This window comes from Rhea americana, unplaced genomic scaffold (genome assembly GCF_003343005.1).
Source record: "Rhea americana isolate MKP2758 unplaced genomic scaffold, rheAme1 scaffold_39, whole genome shotgun sequence".
In the NCBI taxonomy this organism is placed as follows: domain Eukaryota; kingdom Metazoa; phylum Chordata; class Aves; order Rheiformes; family Rheidae; genus Rhea; species Rhea americana.
In genome coordinates, this window is record NW_028186523.1 from 5,633,601 (window position 1) to 5,655,846 (window position 22,246).

The following is a 22,246-nucleotide window of genomic DNA, read 5'->3' on the forward strand; positions in this document are numbered from 1 at the left end:
TTTTTTTTTTTTTTTTTTTTTGTAAAATCCAAAACTGAACCTGATCTTTTCCTCAAAACTTGTACAAATCTGTAACTTTCTCCTCACCAAATGCATACTTAAGAAGGAAATGTGATGCAGTATTTCATAGCTATGCATGTGTAGTTATGCATATGCAAGTAAGAGGGTTTCACCCTTTAAGGTTTGAAGTTGTCAGAGACGCRTGTTCGATTGCAACTATTAGGATATGCTTCACTTGCAATGGTAATGCTGGGCAATGGTAGGCACCAGGGCTTTCTGAGACCCATTCTTCATGGAAGTGGATGCTGCAAGCAACAGTCGTAGAACATGGCCATTTCTAACCTTATGTCTTGAGCTAACACCTGTAGACCTTGTCATTAAACCTTAAAGTGTCACTCATAACCATCACTTTGTTAAACAAATCTGTATCATTAAAGGTATCTCCTAGGTATTTACTAGATATTCACAGATGGCTTTTTATCTCTTTGACAAGTTTAATAAGGCATGATTATTCTTCTTTCTATTAGTGTCTAGCCTTTGGAAATGTGAAAAAAAAAGCACTGGAGACTTTTTTCTCAATGGCAAAAGGAATGAATTAAAGACTTTGTGTTAATATTACAGATGGATGCAGATGGGGAAAATAAAAAGCTGCGCACACGCTCAAAAGGAAGCAAGGGTGAGTTAGCAAGCATGTTCCCTGACCCTGTGCCCAGCACACCATGAAATACGATAGTTCCTGTGCACAATCCCTAATGTGCAGTAAGAGAGTATGTGGCTTCCTTAGGGCTGCTTTTTTAATCAAGGCAGGGCACAGACTGCTGGCATTAGGAGGCACGATGTTATTAGCTACAGTTTAAAGAAAAGCAGAAAAAAATCTACTGTATACTATTTTCTTTGAGCTATTTCTCAAAGATAAAAAGGGTAATGCTTTTTGTTATGCAAGCARAGATTTTCAATAGGGAGTAGAACTAGACAATATTAAATGCATACTTYCAAAATCATGTAGAAAACTTTATCTAAGCCAACTGAATATTTTTCTGTCTATTGCCATTAATTGTCTGTAAAATGTCTGCCTAAATGGTCCAGAAGTGTACTTCAATCAAAAGGTGCAAGTATATGTGGTAGAGGGGAACCTTGTGTTTTTCTTTWAAGTGCTAGCACTTGTGTTTCATTTTGCAAAGTTATGACATAGTTGTATTTCCCAGCTATTCCTCTCTTTTTATAAGGAACAGATGGAAATGCAGTACTGAGAGATAAACAAGCCCTTAATGATCGAAACATCTGGAAAACATGATTGACTAGCAATACGGTCTTTCCAGGAAAATAACTCTTTATTTTAATTCATAACGCTTCTTTTGACTATTGATAATGAGTGGGAAATGGAGATATGTAAAAATAAATGTCAAAGTTTTGCCTTCCCTGTGATCATTCTCACTTGTGGCTGTTTTCAGAGGTACAGAGCACCTGTCCGTCACTCTGATTTTAATGGGAACTGTGCACTCTCAGGATTATGAAAAACAAGGCAATTTGACTCATTGTCACAACTCAGTAGTCCTATATTGTTAAAATTGCACCTTCAGCTTCAAATTATGGTCAGAATGAAAAATTAAAGTGCAGTTTGGTTTAATTTGCTAGTTTCATAGCACCAAAGACCTGCAAACTGCTCGACCTCACTTAGGAAAAGACAGAGGGGAAGTGAGCAGGAGTGCCACCAGCTGCCCACAGACAAGGGGATGAAAGTARACAAGTTTTCCTTAAAAGTATAAGCATTGTCATAGCAAATCTTTGAAGCATCCTTCAGGAATATTGTCTGAAATTAATGCAGAATTCCTCTCTATTCCAAAAGGACCGGAACAGAGGRCCTGAACAGAGTTACTGAACAGGAAAGTTACCTACATCTCAGCATTAGAGCATTCCTTCTCGGTTGGTCAGGACTAYTAGTTAAGAGAGTCTGACTGACTTTCAGTTAACAGACTTTAATTGTTGTTAGTATAGGATTTAACCTTCAAATCTTTTTTACTTTAAAAGCTAATTAAACTCTTCTTGAGAATTTATGGATTGTCTTTCTCTGCGGTTTTTTAGACACATGCACATGCATGAGTATAAATTAATAGGTCAGGAACATTTTCCCAGAAGTGAAACAACAAAAGTTGCCTGTGCAACACGAGTAGTCTTTAGAGCCACCTGTTGGCTTTGTCAGGGTGCTGTATATCCTTGTGTGGGCAGGTATTTGTAAACACCAGCCTTCTTCATTCCCAATTCAAATTAACATTCGGTAAAAGCAGAGATTTTTCATCATGCTTTCAATAAAAAACAGTATTTTCATTTTTTTTTTTAGTTTTTGCATATTTCTCTGCTGAAAAGTCGTCCTCTACATTTTATGCATAGCTTATCTAAAATAATGGTGGGAATTATATGTTCAGTTAGCATTTGCTGGTAGTAGCTACAATCCTGTGGTTAGCATGAAATAATCACCTGTGTTTTGATAGCCGCTCCTCTGTCATCACAGATAGGCAGGTGCAAGGTTGCAGAAAACCCAAGTCTGGATGTGTAAACTAATTCAATTTTTCCTTCTGCTTTTATTAACAGTTCAAGTGGACTCTATAGCTCAAGAGCTCAGGTAAGAACTCAGGTAGTTTATTTTTTGTTTTATTTTATGATTACATTGATGAATTCATATCAAGGATATTGCTCTAAAACAGCGAATCTAGTAAATGGTGTATCATACAGAGATTTAGCATGGCTCTGACAAAAAGTGCTTGATGTAGATTCACTTTTTAAATAGCCTSAAAATAAAAGCAAAAGGTGAGGAATAATTATACAAGTATAACCAAAAATTAATGCAAACTGGGCAGGATTCTAATGTGTTCTCTTTATCTTTAGTGTGAGTCAGAGCACAGAACAAACAAGAATGGTTTCTGATCAGTCTTTCTTTTTTCTGTAATAAATATTATAGTAGTTTAACATTTGAACATTCTAAGAGATATTTACCATTATAGGGTTTTGTAAATGCTAAATGCCACAAATTGCTTGCTTTTCATCAAGTACCTTATGAGATTCTGTATTTTATTGAAGTAGCAGAGAACAGTTTTCAAATTTGCATAAAGCATGGCTGTCCAGTCAAAACCATATAATCTACAAGAATATTTCAGATTGCTAATAATTTATAAAAATTTTAATATCTGAATTACATATCCCATGTATAAATATAACAAAATATAATGACAGAGATCTCTTTTCTTTAAAAATAGTAATTTWACTAATATGTGCACTTAGAACAAGGTATGGAAAGAATGGTATATTCTTCAGCACTGAGTCCTCAAAAAAGAATATTTGCTACCAAATTGAAGTTTATCACTGGGACAAGATCTCTTTTCATGTTGCAATTAAAAAAAAAGTAGTAATTGACGTGAGTGTACAGGATCCCTCAAAAATATTTACAAGTGGCTGCAAATCCTTACAGCTATCCATCAAAAAGTACAAAGAACTATAACTGCAAAATAAATACTAAAAACACTTTTACAAAAACTCTCAAGAGTTTTTCTTAAATTAACTTGTTATGGCTACACTTACTATTCTTCATCACACACACATCGCTGAGCTGTTTTGATAAGCATTGCAGGCATCTGAAACACACGTTTGTGGGCTCATCTGTCTAGGGAAGAGAAACAGCATCATGTGATTTAGCTGGTCAATCAAAATGCCACTCTCTTTTTAATATAGGGTATGAAATGATTACAACAAATTATTTACAGTTAAATCATATAATGTATTAAAGTTTTATTTTGTTACAAAACTGAGRAGATTATAAACTATTTTTAGTTATTCCATGAACAGAAACAGAGGCTGACTTTTCAGATAAATTATTCGTGGTGAGTCACTCATTCAGCTGTACCTTGAAACTCATTTTTCTGTATGGCTTCAGTTTCCCGAGATTTAGTGCTTCTCCTTTTTCCTCTGTTCATCTCTAATTTATGCACCAGAAGGATGCATTAATCCGAAGAGGCAGTCATCCAAAAATGAGGATGGTCCATGTGTTCCTAAGAGAAAAATGTTTGAAAAATAGAGGATGTGCAAGTTTCTGCAACATCAGGGAAGCTGTAATTTATGTGTTATCAATTTATGTAGTCTTTCCCAAGCAATTTTGCTGTTTCCTGTGAAACACATGCTATCTTCAGAACTGCTGTGTCACTGATTATTCTTTCTGTGTGTAGTGCCTCTATGAAGAAATGTACATTGATCTGAAGCACTGAACTAAGCAGTCAACAAAGCCATCGCCCAGTCCCTGACTCAGTATTTGTAATTCCTACAATATAAAATTCCATTTTAGGCATCTCAGCAGTCAAGTAGCTCTACTGGCATGCAAGTCAGGTGATCAACTTTTGTGAAGCCATTTGTGTATGAAAGATGAGAGAGAGAAAGAGAAACAGCGGCTGCTTCTTGAAAAATGTAGTCTATGAACTGTATTCCTATTACTCATACCCATATTGTTGTGGAAGAACTATTGAACATTCCTCAAGAATTAAAGAGTGAAATAGTCTATTGTATTCCCTGGATACCGATATTGGAACCACTGTCTTTTCTGACCAAGGTTCTAAATGCTTTGTTGGCTGAGAAATTTAAATCCATGCTTAATTAATTTCCCCTTTTCCCCTGGCTTATCCTATCTGACAAAGCACTTTTGCACTCCTTATTGAGTTTCTGTTACAAAGTGCCTTGGGATACTTCTACATGAAAAGCACTACATAAGCTTACATGCTCATATTGTATTACTATTAGTTTTGTAACATTGATTGGTTCTAGAGCATTTGTTAGCCTTTCTTATTCCGCAAGTTGTGTTTCACAAAAGTAGAGGAAAAAACAAATGAAAAAMCAARCAAAGAGTTACAACCACTGAAGTCACATGAACCAATTACATGCAATAATACATGAAAATTTCTCTCTTCTAAGTTTCAAGGATTACTTTCTTGYTTAATGGAATTCAGTGTTAAAAAATTCCATTGATTTCAAGAAAGCCATTTTTTCTTCCATAAATCTGTCTATAATTTTACTATCACCCGTCTTTTTATGAGTAATAGAGCCACCTTCCTATTAAAAAAGTCTGTTTTAAGAAAAATACCACCTTAAAGCCAAGGTGAGGTTTTTTTATTTATTTATTAAAATAAAAATTACTTTGCATTGCACTCAGTTTTTGGAGGACAGTACTTTTCTTCCGGACACGGAGCACCTGTGTACATAGCACTGCTGTTTAAGTGCCAAACTTGCGCTGATTTCATATAATTATATTCCCTGAAGGATCCCAAATTTGGAAATTATATAATTTTTTTTCCACACATGCATATTATTAATATCAGGGTGTTATTAGTTCACATTTATAAGACTTCTTTTACTGTTTGTAATGTACATGTGGTAATGTTTAAGTGTAATTTCCTAAATTTAATAAGACATCAATAATCCTTTACTCCAGAACTATTTCCTCTTCCAGCCTTAATTATTTACTTGCAAACAACATGGTTTAATTTTTCATGTAGGAACATAGTGCTGAGGTCATTCCGTTGGTAGCAAACTACCCAAAGGAAGTGATGAATCTTTTATCACAGCCTAAACAAAACAAAAGACAATATGTGTTTGAAGCGAGTGCTGAAGCCTGGAGCTCTTTGTTCCATACATTCAAGTTTGCATCTGACATYCTTCAGGCATAATATCTCTGTTGAATCTGTCTTCTCCAGGAAAAAGAGATCTTCTCTTAGCTGATTTAGTCATGGGCCAGTGAAAGGACCAGGACCTTCAGCTGTCTTCAGGGTTAGAATGAAAACCAAAGGAAAGTGAGGAATATTGGGGTGATACATTCTCATTACTGTGTTCAACTTAACAGATGGGATACAGCATGATGAACCATCTGTAGGTTGTGGAATGACATCTGGGTCAGACCAAAGAAGAGCAAATTGGTTTGATCCAAGCWTGGGATTACAAAAGCATTGATCACTTTGGCTAGGTCCGTATATGAACAGAAAGAGTTCCATTTCTGGGTTAGTTACAAGTGAAACCAAGTCTTTCTGGCTTATGTCACTAATGATTAATGAAGATTGTACAAGACACCAGTGTTTCAAGTCACAGAAAACAGACCTGCTCTTTGATGGCTACAGTCACATTTCCCCTTACTCTCTATAGTTTTGGAGCATTTAAAGGAAAGTTATCTTTTACCTGGGCTCTTGATCCAGGTGTTGTGAGACATGTTAGATACTCAGATAAGTTGAACTGGTCAGTGTGAATGAACTAGATATGAGCATCTTGAATGTTTTAGCAGAGAGAGAAGTGATAGAGCAGAGCTGCCTGGATTTATTTAATGGAAGGAATAACTGGACACTTCACCCTTTACTGCTGTCTCTAATTAGGAGAGAAAAAAAMCAAGCAAGGCAACTGCAATTAGCAGTTTTTAAGTTTTACAAAAGGTTTTATTTCACTGARATGTGTGCCTCAGATTTATCCAAAATGWTTAAGATGTATTTCAGTGTAAATAACAGTATTGACAGCAAACTAAAAAGCATTATGCTGATAGAAGTAGCTATTATTTGTTTTGCAGTGCTCAGTATTTTTCTGGTTTCCTTTAAGTACTGGTGAGATGGCATGACTTGTGTCRCATTAAATCTGCACTCTAGTTTCAGACAGTAATGGAATGAAGGTAGAGAGTTTGATAGATAAAAGCGGATASCACTCAGGAAAAGTTCATAGCATGAAAGAAATGTGCATGCCTGGCTGCAGTTAAAAAGGAAAGTTCGTTGGTAACTCTTTTTGTGAGCTTCATAAAATAAGTAGGTTTTTAAGAGTATTTGCRTGAAAAGAAAGCAGTAATTTGCCAGGTGACCTGAGAAAGAGGTAGAAGTAGTATTTAGATGATGCAAGAAGCAGGCACAAGAAACAAAGTCTAGGATTGGTGGCACAAGGATTCAAAGAGGTTCCTCAGCAAGAGTTGCGACAGTGCTTGATTAGTCTAGCTATCACCCTCACGGCACCCTGATCACAAAGAGCTGCTTAGAAATGAGGCAGTGACTGAGAAAGCCATTTATTACTACTCTGCACTAAGAAAGACTGGTGGGTTTGGACTTTGTTTGTGCTTTCACAAAAGCTGGCCTTTGACTCAAGTAGATTTTCTGGAAACTCCTAGGAGAAGGCACACTTGTGTGATACTGGGTAAGCATGGTTGGAGAAGAACTGAAGTGGACTCGTAAGTTTCCTGGAGACCCATCTATCTCCCACTGACATGGAGTGTGAGACCCCCATAGTTTCTAATRTGCTTTACAGAAACAGAGGATGTCCTTGAATGCATGTGGACTTAGTAGTAAATTCAAAATGAAGATGGTCAGATTCTACAGAGCTGTATCAGCTGTCGGGGTGTTTATCCTGATTTGTTTAAGAAATCAGATAGATAAGTTTGAGTTTGAAAAAAGTCTTTCCTGCAATTGAAAATTGGTTCTTGAAAGCATACATTCCCAGCTGGGCTTACCAGTGTTGCCTGTGATTGTAACTGGCTGGGACAGAGCCGTGCCAACTTGTCATTCAAATATTTCTTCATGATGCATCTAGATTAGGCATTTCATCTGAAATAAAGATCTATATCAYGGTAATTTTTTTTTGATAACTGACCTTGAATTAAAGAACAGGCATGTATCTTAAGAGCCTCTACTTCACTTTTGGGGATCAGAACATCAAGAGTTATCTTTTGTTTGCTCTTTAGCTAGGGAAGGAAACTTCCTCCCTGTCTTAGTCATTGCAGAAATTAAAATGATTATAGGACTTTAAAAATATTCAGCTTCTTCTTATGCCATGGCTTCTGGTATAATCAAAGCTTCTTGACAGTGCTGCTAGATTCTTTAGGAATTCAGGCTAGCATGCTAGTCAGTACTTTCCTCAAGGAATCTGTGAAAACCTGTTTTCTACTAAGGAAAAAATGCTTTTCAAATTGATGTTTGATAGAAAATACTAAACAGTCAAGCATAAACAAACCCTGAACAGTCAGTATGTGGCACAGGGTGAGGCAGAGGTAAGCATATGCTGGTCGCAGAGCTAGTAAAATAATAGTACTGAAATTCAGCTGTCTTTATTATGACATCTTGTATGTCAACCACTCTCTTCATGACTAATAAACCAAGCATAAACATAAGTTGTAACTGCAGTCAAGGTTATGGGACTGTCATGTCTAAAATTCTCCCTTGTTTCCTTCTTCATCTTCTAGTTCCTCTTTAGCCATCAAACTGTGAAATCTACAGTACTGACATCTCTTCTCTTCGTTTCCCTCTCCCTCTCCTGTCCTTCGCTCTTCCTCTCCTCTTCCCTTTTCAGTGCTCTGATGAGTTTCTGGACTCAAAGCTTTTGCCTTTTTTGTAGTCCCACGTACTTTCATACTTCAGAAACAAATTGTTCAATATCTTCAATATTGTAAAAATATATCACTAAAACAGTAACTGAAAAACAAATAAACATAGAAAGGAATTCAAAATTCAAACATTTTCCACCTCAAGCTTTCTGCCTTCAAAYGTTCATGTGAGTGGGTTTCTGTTTGCATAAAATGTTTGGAATTGCTCTATAATGAATATCAAATAAAACATTTTTTTCGATTGAAATGTCATTCCCTGAATGAAATTTTAAGTGATTATATGAACAGCCATTCTTAAAAATGTTATCGTTATTTCAGCAAGGAGAAATAGTACCATATGGTTCTACGTGATCACAAATAATGACTTTAATATTTTGCAGGTAACCCTGAGGTTAATAGTTGACCTAGCTATTYAGGGAACTATTCCAAATAACCATTAAGATAGTTGAAAAGGGATTTGTATCTTACATTGGTTTTGAGACAACAGTGGCTGGAGTTGTTAATTATAATGTATCATTTGCCTAATTCCTGCATATATTAGAACCTTTTAGTCTAAGCACTGTGACCTATAGCTTTTTCTTCTGGATTTATTTAGAACATTTAAAAKCTGTATTTTATGTGTAGATTTCCATTTTAGTTTATTTTAGTTGATTCTTTATGTGCAACTGTTTATTTTTTATAGGTGATATTAATATCTTTCTTCAATAACTAAGGCATTAGATAAGTTGCTGACATATTATAGGCTTCTCTGAATGTGTGCTGTGTTCTTTTCTAAATAACACCTGCAACCTCAATGTCTTTTTTCCCCCATCAATGTATTTTATCTGGCTGTGGTTTTACAGGTTTTCTCCTTGAAGTCTCAATTTAATATAAAAAAGTAATGATTAATTATTCTCATTGTATKTTTTTCTGTTAACAATTAGTTTCATAATATGTGCCAATCCACATCACTTTAATTATGTCTGCTAGACTGGCAGATAGCTATTTTCGGATTTTTTTGTACTTGACAGCTTGTTGCATCTTATAATGTTCCTTCCTGAACCTCTTGAACTAAAAATTTTCCATTACTTAATGTATTCCATACTTTTCATTCYATCATTGCTTTTTCATCTGTTCCCCAAGAGTCATTATCTTTCCCCATCACAACTTCTGTGTTCATCAGCACAGTAAATATTATTATCCCAATCCTACACAGGCATTTAGAGTTGCATATGCATAATACCTTCTGCTGGGTGACAGAATGCATCAGAACATTATAGCCCCAGATGCTTTTTCCTCTTACGGCTGATCTTTTCTCTGTGGAGAACTGTAATGCCAACCGGTGACTTCTGCCTCATATATGCCGACCGTGAGTTAAATATTACGGCTGGCTCGACGGCTGTGTCTGACTGATATCAAGGGTGGATGCMGCCAGGCAAAAGCAAGCCAAAACAGACTGTGGACAGCCTGGAGATAGCAAGGAAGGGAAAAGAATACAGCCCTGGGATCTCCTTCTACATGGAAGGATATACTGGGTTCTGACAGCGTGTTGCTTACAGTCCCCTTGTCTGTTGGGAAGCAAACAAAAAGAAATAAAGCGTCTTATTTTCCTTTTACATCATGTATAGCGAGACTGTTTTTGCAAGTATGACTTTTTTTTTATTATTTATTTAAGCATTTGTTGGGGTCAGCAGGCTGACCATTCACGTGCAAGGCTTTCTTTTTCCAAAGACTTTGYGGATGAACTGTCGTTCTGCATAGAAACTTAATCCATTCTAAGCCAAATTCCTGGCTAGGGTCTCACTGGACTTTGTTGACCTACTGAACCCAGACAGAATGAGAGATTGAATGAAAAAGGGACTAAAGTGACTGAATTTGGCCCAACTCTTGGACATTCATTCATATCACTGAATTTAAGAATTTGTTGAGCTCCAGGCAATAAAAACTAATTTTCCTTCAGGCTGGCTTTCACTGAAAATGCCTTCACCGTCAGAAAAGGGTCCAGATTTACAACTTTACTCATTTAGAATTCTTGGTCTGTATTTATAGGACTTTAACATCAAAACATATATGTTTATATATATATTTATATATATCKCCTATATATATATTCCTATTTTATAGGAATAACAACCAGAGAAAGACCATCACTTTCATTAACTTAGTATTCCAATTAGAGCATTTATATACATTATTTTATATATAATCTGAGTATCCTTATGATCCTCCAAGCTCTTGAACAGAAATGAGAAAAACAGAAAAGAGAAGAGAATTTAGATCTGTGCTGTCCTGCTCTGACTTACATTTCCTGTGGGGGAACCCTGTTGTAATAGCAAACTAAATTAAAAAAAAAAAAAAAAAAAAAAAAANGGAAAAGAGTCATGTCATGAGCATAATGAGCATGCTCTAATCCAAATGTAACTATTGCAGTCTGAAATGATTGCCTTTTACCTCAGGGTCCACAGTGAGCTTGAGGAGTGGGAGGATTTCACCATAACTGTATCCTTTTYCTGTGTTATCGCTGACTTACTCTGCTCTTTTTAGATGCTTCTTTTATTTGCTCAATCATTTCACAGTCCAGTTATTCTTTTTGGTCAGGTGGCCTATAACATTTAGTTTACTGTTTGAAACATCTCCAAGCTCAGAATATAACRACACAACACCTTTACCCATTTCTCCCCAGTCTCTTATGGGAGCTGATAAATCCTCTTTCACCAACAACATTATGGCAGCTTCTTTGCTTTTCTTCYCTGTCTTTTTTAAATCAAATACATCTTTCAATATATAGCTCCAGCCAGCTTTGTTACGATAGCATATTTTCTCTACATTATTATCTGTCCAGTTCTGATACTTTTTCCTACCTAAACCTTTCATTTGTGTATATAGACAGACACTTTAATACCCCCAAGTTACTGAGCTTATTTTACTCCATATTAGTGTTCATAAATATGAATTTCCCTTTTATCTTTCTCCCATCTATACTTTATGTGCATTCCTTTCATCTTGGTTCAGCCCTGGATTGAACTCCTCACAACTCTGACATTTTAGAGTAAGAGCATTGGCCATGTATGGCAGCAACCTTTTCTATTTGTAGAAGGTCCTTTAACCCTAGAATGATTGCTGCAATGYGCAGGAACAAGCCCTCTCCTTTACACAGATACAACTCGTAAACCAAGTGTATGGGTTTATCAGAAACAGAAGACATGAAATGCATTTATTGTGTTGTCTGAGATACTGAAAAATGAGAAGCATTCATATTTTCTTTAATTATCGTTGGAGTAAATCCTACTAGTTCTGAGCTTCTGTCACTGCCATGGTGACATCAACTTACCAAGTCTAAACTGAGAGTGATTTTTCCTCACACAGTTTATCAATGTAAGTTCTTCTCATTTTAATACTTTAAAATGTTGATGGAAGAAARTGACTTTTAAGTGACAAATTCTTTCTCAAATGATTTTGCAGGAATTCTCAGCTGAAGCTATTTTCAGATGAAACTTGATTTTTTTTGCATAATCTAGGGTGAATACGTGAAATATCCCACACTCAGCCATGGAATCCAAATGTTGCAGACTGTTTAAAAGCTACTGTGGTTAGGTCTACTTTACAAAATACAAGAAAATGTAAATGTTATTTTGAATAACTGAAAATGTGAATAACTCTGACTCCATACTAGCAACCAGGGCAGATACTTGTTCAGCTTTTTTCTCACTGATGAGAAATAAGTGGTCCTTTCTAGTACTACCCTGAAAAAAATTAATCTGCAAAACCTTACATCGAAGTCCTGTTAATAAATGATCTCTTTTTTAACATTTTCACATAAAGCCATAAGTTTTCCCTGGCATAATATTTGGATATATTTCAATATTTCTAATAAGAATTATTTAAGAGTATGTAATGTAATGTACGTCTTTTTAGTGTTTAAGTCAGTCTTAGGCTATCAATGAACAGTTGTCTCTGGACTACAATTTTTTCAGTTGCACATTCCTATTCCTTGAGGTTCTTCAGATAGTCAATGTGCTGTCATCTATACCTTGCAAATCAAGCAGTTTTTTATGGACACATGCAATTCCTCTCCTCCCTYCATATTAGAAATCTTCTTTCTCATTTTGACTTCTTTGGCTAGATAAAGTGGTCATTTCATTTAACCTATGCACCAACATGTTCCACTATTCAGGGAGAAATTCTCCAGCAGTATGCAAAATATCTGTAAGTGTGCTTTCATATTCCACTGAGTAAAACACAGTTTGGAACTGGGAAGTGTCTTTCAGGGTGGTGCATCAGAATGCAGTGCTGTAGAAATCCCAAGAATATATGTAGCCCATAATGCAGACAGCAAGGTGTTTGTAAACCTTACAGGTTTTTGTAGGACTGAAATTTGAAAGGTAAAGAGGTGAGAGGAAGTCACTGGAGTCTTCTCTTGTGATGAAAAGAATCTAATCAAGTAGCTTCCTTAAAAAAAAAAAAAAAAAAAAAAAAAGTATGTTGACCAAAAGTTCAATAAATAAATAATTTTGTTTATGTCCTCTGAGAAACTATAGATAGTTTTGCTTTTAGCACCTGTAAGGATTTTAGTATGGAATATAGTAAATGGAAGAATTGTTTAGCTGTTATTTTTTTGAAGAACATGAACCTTGTATATTTTATATTTCARTATTCATGGCCAGAAGTGATGCAACTTACTTTCTTCATTTATAAAATGATATTCTCTATTTATAAAATCTATGACTAATCCATGTTTTTTAAGAGTGGTTTTCTGAATCTAGGATTCATCTTTGAATATAGTCAGGATATATGTATTCTTTCATATTCAGCAAGTAATTTCATGGAATTGGAAACACTARCCTTGTCTTTGAATCCTAAAGAGTTCTTGCAAATCTGACTGATGCTGTGGATTTTTACTCTTTCTGCAGCGATTCCAACTTCTCTCTATGAGGAGACCATATATTAATGCCGTCTTTATGTCTCTTCTCACTGTTGACAGCAACATAGGCTGATAACACTATCAGTCTCAATTCCACTRAGCTATAAAATTTACACACACGCTTTACAAACAGTGAAGGTTACTTAAGGAAACAGAACATAAATCCCACCATCTCAATCTGAAGGCAATGTAAACAATTGAGTTATATTTACTCTCCCCCTTCCCACCAACTTCTGTTGTCAATCTAAAGTTGCTCTAATTAATAGTACTWAAATGGATTTTCAATTGCCCCGATCAGACTCCCCACTCTGTTTCTCTGTATTCTGATATTGCAGCTCCTTTCATGCACCTTCAGCRTTGTTGGCTTATGTAAACAATAAAATCAATGTCCTTTCAACTGTCCTGTGACGGGGTCTAGGAGCAGATYGCCCCCCTTTCTGTATCCAGTGCTAATAATTGCTCCTGTTCATCATCACGGTATGGGGAGCTCAGGATTTTTGCGTGAGTTTTGGGGTATTGCACACGTACAGCTGTAGCCAAAACCCTGGAGAGATGTTGCACTAGACAGTCAGTCGGAATCCAGTTGTGTCTGTTTTTCAGACGAGCAACAGACACACATAGAAGAGGACTAAGCTGGGGAGACATTCAGAACTTGTGTTCCTTCTCAGTACTTCTGAATCGTTACAATCCTAAAATTCCGAGTAGGAAATCCAGTCATGGCAGAATCTCTAAGGTACTGGCTCCTTTGTGAGGGATGAGTGTCCCTGCATCTTTGACTGTCAGCTTTGCCCTCTTGTAAGAAAAAAAGTAGCATTTGACTTCCACAGTGTCCTAGATCATCTCCAAGTTCGTAAACAAAACTTGATCAAGGCCTAAAGCAGCTGGCAACATTTTTACTCACACTATAAACAGCATTTACACTAACCTTCTCCTTTTAACTACTGGTCTGAAGTTAARTGTTTCTGAAGATCAGAAGATACCTCCTTTCATTATAATTCTAGAGTCTGTTTTATCCTGTGGTGTAGTTAAGTGAACAGTCAGAGGGGAATTCAGGCTAAGAATTTAAAATTATTTTCTCTACAAACTAAAAAGTTCCGCTAATTATTCTTGCACAGATTTCCATTAGATAATTTGATAATTAAATAAGTGTAAATGCCTTCATATTCAGGGATATTTATTTTCTCTTCTGAAGCAGAGGAGTGTGTGTGAGATGCAGTGTRTTCTGTTCTTATTATTTCACTTGACATCCATTACAGGCATTGATGAGCACCAGTTGTCAGGCTAACCATACCCTAGGTTTTACCCAGTATGGTAATTCTTAACTCTGCTATCCTGCTTTACCAACCTGCAGGAATAAGAAAAAAAAATCCCCCCAAGATCTACAAGTCTTGCCAACAGATTAATGACAAAAACCCTTGCTGGTTACAAAATGTTTAAAGGTCAGGTTAAAGGCTTGACAAACATATCACATAGATGTCCTCATTGCATAAAAGATGGACATGACAGTTTTCAGTAATGAGAAAAGTTGAATATCATTAGGATTGCTTAAAATCACTCTAGTCACCCCTCTCTTTCCTCTGAGACATTGCTATTTTGGGGGGGGGGGGGAATAGCCTACCGTTCCACCTGTACACTACCAGTGTCTGCCCACATCATCTAAGACATGTTCTGGGCAGAAGGAAAGTAGAGAGAAGACCCCAATAAATTCTAAAAAGCTATTGTTTAACATGGATTTTTTTGAACACATGCAACTATGTCTTACATGTCTTATATGTTAACCTCTTGGCTCACACTATTATAACTGACACAAGATTGGTTTTGGTAGCTGAGTCATTGACTAAAACAATAATAATAATAAAAAAATTGCTCATTATAGATAGTATTAAAATGATTTATTATTCATAAAATTTAAGTACAGTTAAATTGGGAAAAAGCATGTATTGGCTTTGAGTTCATAACAAAAAGAGCTTCTCCTGTTTTATGAGCCTCAGATTACCAAATAACCTTGACAGCTGAATCAGTGTTCCATGACAACAAGCAGGCCATTGATAAATAGCAACAAAACTATTAGATGTTGAATTTATGAGATGAGTAATAGAGAAGCTAAATTATAGGTTTACCATTTGACAAACTACAGCTTGACAAATCCCTGCTAATGTGTGTGTGTGTGTGTGTGTGTGTGTGTGTATGAATGTACATAAGCAGAAGAGAGAAATAGAAACTTTTTAAGACAAAGATATCAACGTGTCATGAGTGTTACAAAGGCATAAATATACTCTTTTTAAAGTCGTTAGATTCCCAGTCATTATCAAATACTGAACAAGTCACTTTAAATACTTGAAAATGCTAACATTCATGAAGTTGGTTTCTTCTGATTTTATTTTCATTTTTACTTTTAAGCACTAGAATGTAGAAAAGAAAGGGAGTAGCTAGTACTTGGCAGATGCTTAAACTAGTAAACTGATAGATTCCAGCTAAAATTCAAAATCAGAAGTTTAAAATAGAAGTTTAGGAAGTCACCAGCAAAAACAAGAGCATATGTTGTTGGAGTTAAAAATCTTTTCCTGGCCTATGGAAAGCAATTTGCACTTGCTAGGGAAGAAGCAACAACCGTGGTTTTTCATGCTCCCAGAATCAGAGTGGAAGGTATCAGGAATAAGTTTAAGGAAATCTAAGTCTCAAACATTCACTAACTTTAAAAAGTGATGGGAACTATATAGAAAACAAGTGAGTGGCTACTTATATACGAAATACGTGACTATACGTATACCTATGCATAAGACAAGCTAGTGTGTGCTGTTCTTGTTCCTAAAGAAGAAATCATGTAATACTAGCAGTGTGTTTCCAGGCAGGTTTTTAGGCCTCCTGGTCAGTGACATTGGTGAGGCAGCTTTTGATTAACAACTGCATAACCGCAAGAGCAAAACTGAGTCTGGAAATTTGACTCAAACAGATCCTGAAGTGGTATATCTGCTTCAGAAAGTTGCTCCGCTGTGATCCAACCGAATACACAGGGGACTATGGAGTCGTGTGAGCAGCATAAATCAAAGCTGCATCTCTCCTCCTGCCAGATCATGGTAGTTATAGTCAAGTGGGATTCTCATGCTSTCATTTCCCAGCACATAACTGCAGGTGGCAGGTGGCAGCAGTGCCCCTGGCACTCATCTTGACTGTGGTCTGCTAACATCTGAGTTGGGTTATCTTCTAGGGTTTTGGTGAAACATCTGTGTGTTTAAACACTGTTGTGCYTGCCCACAGTGGTGGGCTTGTAACACTGAGTTACTAGAAAAAGATTGTACTCAGTGAACAAGTGTACAGCAGCAATCTTACCATGTTTTTCCCTAACTTGACTGGAAGATAGATTACAGCCAGACAAGTTAGGTAAGTTATATAGGTATATATGAAGAACTAGGTGAAGTTCTGTGAACTATGTCATAYTAGATGATCTAATCAGATCTCCTATTCTAAAAATCTATTAATTATGCTTGTATAAGAAACAGCTGTAGCTTTGTTGAAAGGAAATTAAACACTGGAAATTCATCTGTTCCTAAATACTCTYACAATAACTACTGGAGGTAAATTTGAAATTTGACAAATAAATGAAAAAGATTTGAAAACAAACCTAGTGATGGCTTTGGTTGATAAAACAACTATGTGAAAGGTTTTTCAAACATTTGCCAGTTATACAATTTGTCTATAACAACATGAATGGTATGAACTGCTATTCTCAAATACGAATTAAGAAACTTGTACTTCCTTAGGAAGAAATTATGCATATGCATATGCACTACATCCGTCCCTGAAGTCTGCTTGTTATATGACATCATTTCCAAGAGGATACTTGTTGGATTGTGATTCTGACTTTTAATATGATACTTGTGCTATTCTGTACTCAAAAACTGAGAAATAACAGAGAAACCATAATATATTCAACTACAGCAGGTGGTTAGCGTCCAGTATTGCTGATGCCCGTAACATTTTAGGTTTTAGAAGATCAAGAATATCCACTGTGTTTATGATGCATATGGTAGGATTTTAACATTCCTCCAAACTGCAGATCTTCATATTTCCATGTCCTTCATGTTTGCAATGATGAATTGCCAAAAAGGTGCTTAGCCAAAAATGGGTATTTTTTAAAACAAAAAGCTCAAGTTAGTCATATGCTTTCATCCAAAACAATCAGAACCTGAGCCAATTTAGTGCACATAAGATACCTTGGAAGGATTAATTTATGCTGTTGAGCTTGTAATATGTGTAACCAATAGGAGCTGTCTGCATACATGGATTTTTTGAAAATCTTGCAGCTAAGTCATTGAGCCAAATGCAAAATCCAGCACCTAAGGGCATCATGTAGATTTGTAATGCACCCTGGAGGCCTAAGGTTGAGAAACCATTGAGTGGATTACACAGATTCATATATGTAGTTTTTTCATCTCTGACAGATATAATATGAGCACTATTATTTGAACTACATACATTTCTTAGAATAYTATGTATGAGAGAACAATATGCACAACAAAATCAGTTATGCAAAAAGTAAAAAGAGGAAAGGGGAAGGGGCTTAAAGATTCAGACCTCTTTAGCGAGATGTCATATGATGTAACACCTGTATATTTTACAGGTCAAAAGCTTTATTACTGGCAAAGACTTTATCTGCAGAAGTAATTGATATGCAGATCAATATGTGGATCTCAGAGGAGCTGAAAGTATATGGAATCTGTGAGAAATCTTCTTTAAGAGGCAATGATCTCTTGTTGTGTCACTCACCTGAAAACTAGGCATCTAGACTGGTCAAGACCTTTCCAGGGGAATGATTCATCCTCTTTATCTAATGTACCTAGTTTCAAATGGGATGAATTGCCTTCTGGAGGAACCTATCTCTTTCCTCCTCTTCTCTTCTCTGAGAAGAGCTTAAATCAGACATTTATGACTAAAGTTAATAAAATGATACCATCACACGGGCATGATACTAAAATAGGAATCCGTATTGCAAAACATTGCGAAGGGGCAGTGTGTTTCACATACATTTTGTGTTGTTGAACTGTGTACAGTGACTAAGAATTTCATTCACAATACATAATTGGATTTTCAACTTAGGTAAATATGTGGAAGTTTAAACACCTGACCCAGAGCAGAGGAGTGAAAAAAAAATCACTTTTTATGACCAAAATGACCAAATAACCAAAGCTAATAAGTATTGTATTTCCTGGTCATGCACAATAGCTGTTCAGTCAAAGTCTACTTTTTTTTGTGTTGCCCTCCCAAGCATAACGTTACAATAATCAGCATTGCCATTCTTGTGTCTATGCAAATGACAAGAAAGGCGGTTCAGAAACACACCATTATAATAAAGCACAAAGCATCAATAAAAAATACCTAAGCAGACGCAATCTACGAACGTAGATATAACAAGAAATGGGCATATTCTGAGACACTGCTGCAATTCCATTAACATGGGCAAGTATCATCGAGTGTAACAGAGAGGGGAGTCTGGCGTAGCCTGAATGGTAGCTCATGACTGTGTCAAACGTACAAAGACAAAATTTGTCAATAATTGTATAAAATTTATGATGTCCTTTCCCCCTTGCCCCAATTCAGCATGGCTCTTTTTAATTAATCTCGAAGGTAATAAAACTGAACATYGGATCACGCAAAGGTAGGGGATCATAGCAAAAATAAACAAGCAAAACCCCTGTGATCAGCAACATAAAGGAGACAAGCAAGTTTCCATACTAATGGAAAGATAACGGAGCTAAAGGTTCGGAAGGTCATAGTGTAACTGGTGGTATGTTTTTCACATTAGCTGTTTTTCTGGATTATCTGCCCAGTCTAAATCTTTCTTCATCCTTTCCTGGCTGTATTTATTTTACTGTAGAACAGAGCTTAGATTAACATATGCTTACTTAGGATTAAGGATGTTGGGTTATGGGTGTTTTGGTTTTGTCTTTTCCCCCCCTCCCATTCCCTTCCCCCAAACACACTTTAGCAGCAGTGGAGAAAAAAAAAACAAAAAACAAAACAAACAAACAAACAAAAAAAACAGTACAGTACAGTAGAACGCCTGTGCCCTGACCTTTGAATACCTGAGCTAAAACTAAATATCCACTAAACACAACTAGCGAAAACTGCAAGCAAAGTAGTATTTTGTCGTTCTTCACTTCTTTGCTTGAAATTAAAATAGAGAATGGTGCTGTTTGTTTAATAATTTCCCATCACTTCTCCCACTTTTTTCTCCATCATCACCCATTTCTTGATCATTTCAGTGCCTACAAATGCTCTATGGCTAAGAAGAGGAAAGCTGAAGAGCAGCTTTCAGGCGTTCCAGTCAACAAAAGAAAATCCCTCTTAATGAAGCCCCGCCACTACAGCCCCAGTTTGGAATGCAAAGAAGAAAATGAAGACAGGACAGATTTACAGGAAGATATCAATGTCCTTGAAAGCAGTTCAACACCAGGTAGCTGTGCAGTGTGGCTTGGTTTGAATGTGAATTCCACAGAAWCGAAGCACTGTATTTTCAGAAAGGGTGTAGAACGCGTTTGACTTTTAACAGGTTTGGAAGGGTGCATTACTGTCTTGGTATAAGTATCATACATCAAATTATTTTGTACAGTAAATCATGGGGTCTAGTAATTGCTTTGTAGGTCACAGAGACAGACATCCGCTACCTCATGTCTTATATGGAGCAGCATCTGCTTCTTTGCTAGCTCTGTCAAAGAACAAGGTTAAGCCCACCACCGAGAAAAACACATTTATGAAAAGTAGATTTTCACTGGAATATATAGAGCTCTTATGAAGAAAAAACAAACTGCTTAGCAAAACATTGTTGACTTTAACATTTAGCAAAGCAATTTCATGCATGTGACTGCTACGTGTGTTCTATTTAACACAATTATTAGACTCAGCACTTTTATACTTGTTATTCCAGYTCTGCTAAGCCAAACATATCCAACAATTTATAGAGAGTTCTACAATGTGTATGCCGAAAAATATGGAAGAGGCCAGGGGAGACAGAAAGATATAGCTACAGTATGTCTTTATTGCTCTTTCTTTGTAATATATGTAATATATGTTTACAAACAAACATTATATATATTCAGGATGAATAACAAATATCAAATTATATGGGCCATCACATAATTGCTTAAGAAGTCCTGCGCCAATTGTTAATCAGGCAAATGAGGAGAAATCAGTGGCATACAAGCTGCATTTGTTTTAAATGGAAAATTCAGCATTAGATCACGAAGCCAAGCTAAAAGGAAGATGATCTGGCACTGGGAAATTTGTAATCACAGGTGCTATGAAAACTGATAGGAACGTATATTGCACTCAGTTGCTAAAATTGGTTATTACAGGTGTTTAAAGGTAATTTATTTTCAACTCCCATTATAAGTTCCTTGAACCAACTTTTCCAATACTTTAAAAGAAAGCAAAATCTAGTATTAGGGATTTGTATCTTTATCTACTCTAAAAAGAATTTCCTTTAAAATCTTTTTCATACGCGTTATATGTATGAATACCATAAAACAGATGAATTACAAAGCCTGTCTTTCAGATTAAGAAGCCAAATCTGGCTCTGTTGAAATCAGTGATGGGCTTTGTGTTGTTCCCATAGAGCAAATATTTGAGCCAGTGCTCACTTGTGAGTCTTCTAGAAGGACTCTCCCACAGGTGTCCAGATCCTATCAGTATGAAGACTAGAAGGGAGCTGCCTTGTCAAGCAGAATGCCAATTAACAATGTGATACCCGATGTCTGTGTCTTCTGGATGATATTGCTAAGCCAAATTCATCAAGCAAAGAGCACCATGGTTTTCAATGGCCTACAAGGAMTATTTGTATCTCCTAACATCACAAATATTGAGAAAATTTGTTTGAAAAAGAATTCTTGCACCTTTTCGTAAATCTGTAAATTTTAGCTTTTTTTTTCTTTCTTTTTAATATATATAATATATATTGATTCAGCCTGGTCTGGCCTTCCAGAACTGCCCTCAGTCATGTGCTTTCTTTCCCTTGTGTCTATCCTCTGTCCAGCTTAAAGAACTCACTGAAAGGAAAGCACTTTACTAGGTGTAGGGGTAAAACAAATGCGGATATTCAGAGRAATCTAAGTTATTTAACTTTTTATTTTCAAAAGAAAAGGCCAACTGTTAGCTCAGATTCAGTGATGTAAACATAGGGGAACCCTCTATACACCCAGCCAGTCAGTTAGAAGAAAAAAAAACACTTTATTTAGAAAAGTTAAATTTGATACCAATTAGATTTCTCCAGATCTGCTTGTATATGTGATAATACAAGCTAACCCTTTTGTTTTAATTTTACCAATTAAAGTAGCTGAAAACAATTATCATCTAGAGCATACAGCTGGTCTGGATATGTAGGTTTATTTACAATTTCTTAGTGTAGTATTGCTTATTTTATTGTGAACTCATGATTCTTGTCAGTTGGTGTGTTAATGCTTCAGTTCATGGATTGATGCAACTGTAAACTAAGCTCAGCTTTGATTATTTCCAAAGGAAATTTCCAGCCCATAGGAGTGAAAAGCAAAGCTGAGGCAGCTGAACCATTAAGACTGGTTCAACAACAAATTTTTAAACATTGCATTTAAAAGTTCCTCATCATTTTAGCATCAATCTTGATGGTTCAGGTATCAAACATCTCAGTTATATAGCATTTAYATTATTTTTCATCTTGCTTCTTGTTCAGGCAGTCTTTTACCCAGAARAAATAATTTAAAAGACCTATTACTATTGTCTTATTTTGTTTTGTTTTATTTCATTTTGTTTTGAAGGGTGAGAAGACTTTTTTAAAACTAGAATCCTTTGCCTTTTAAAAGGACCTGATGATGGGATTGCATTTTTATCTAAATGGCGAGAGAGAAAATAATGAAAACCCAAGCAGTCATTTGACGAAAGTTTGTTGTAGAGCCAAATCATCATTCTTATTTGCTGAGATGTGAAAAGACGGCAGACTTTTT

At 36.0% G+C, this 22,246-nt stretch overlaps 1 protein-coding gene across 1 annotated transcript in view; it reads left to right on the forward strand.

Moving 5' to 3' along the window:
- The window catches only part of ST18 (ST18 C2H2C-type zinc finger transcription factor), a 170,424-nt gene that overhangs the window by 100,736 nt on the left and 47,442 nt on the right, over positions 1-22,246 (forward strand). The window contains exons 5-7 of the mRNA XM_085313531.1: positions 622-676; positions 2,590-2,620; positions 19,538-19,728. Coding sequence (XP_085169657.1) covers positions 622-676; positions 2,590-2,620; positions 19,538-19,728 — 277 coding nt within the window. The remainder of the gene's footprint in view (positions 1-621; positions 677-2,589; positions 2,621-19,537; positions 19,729-22,246) is intronic.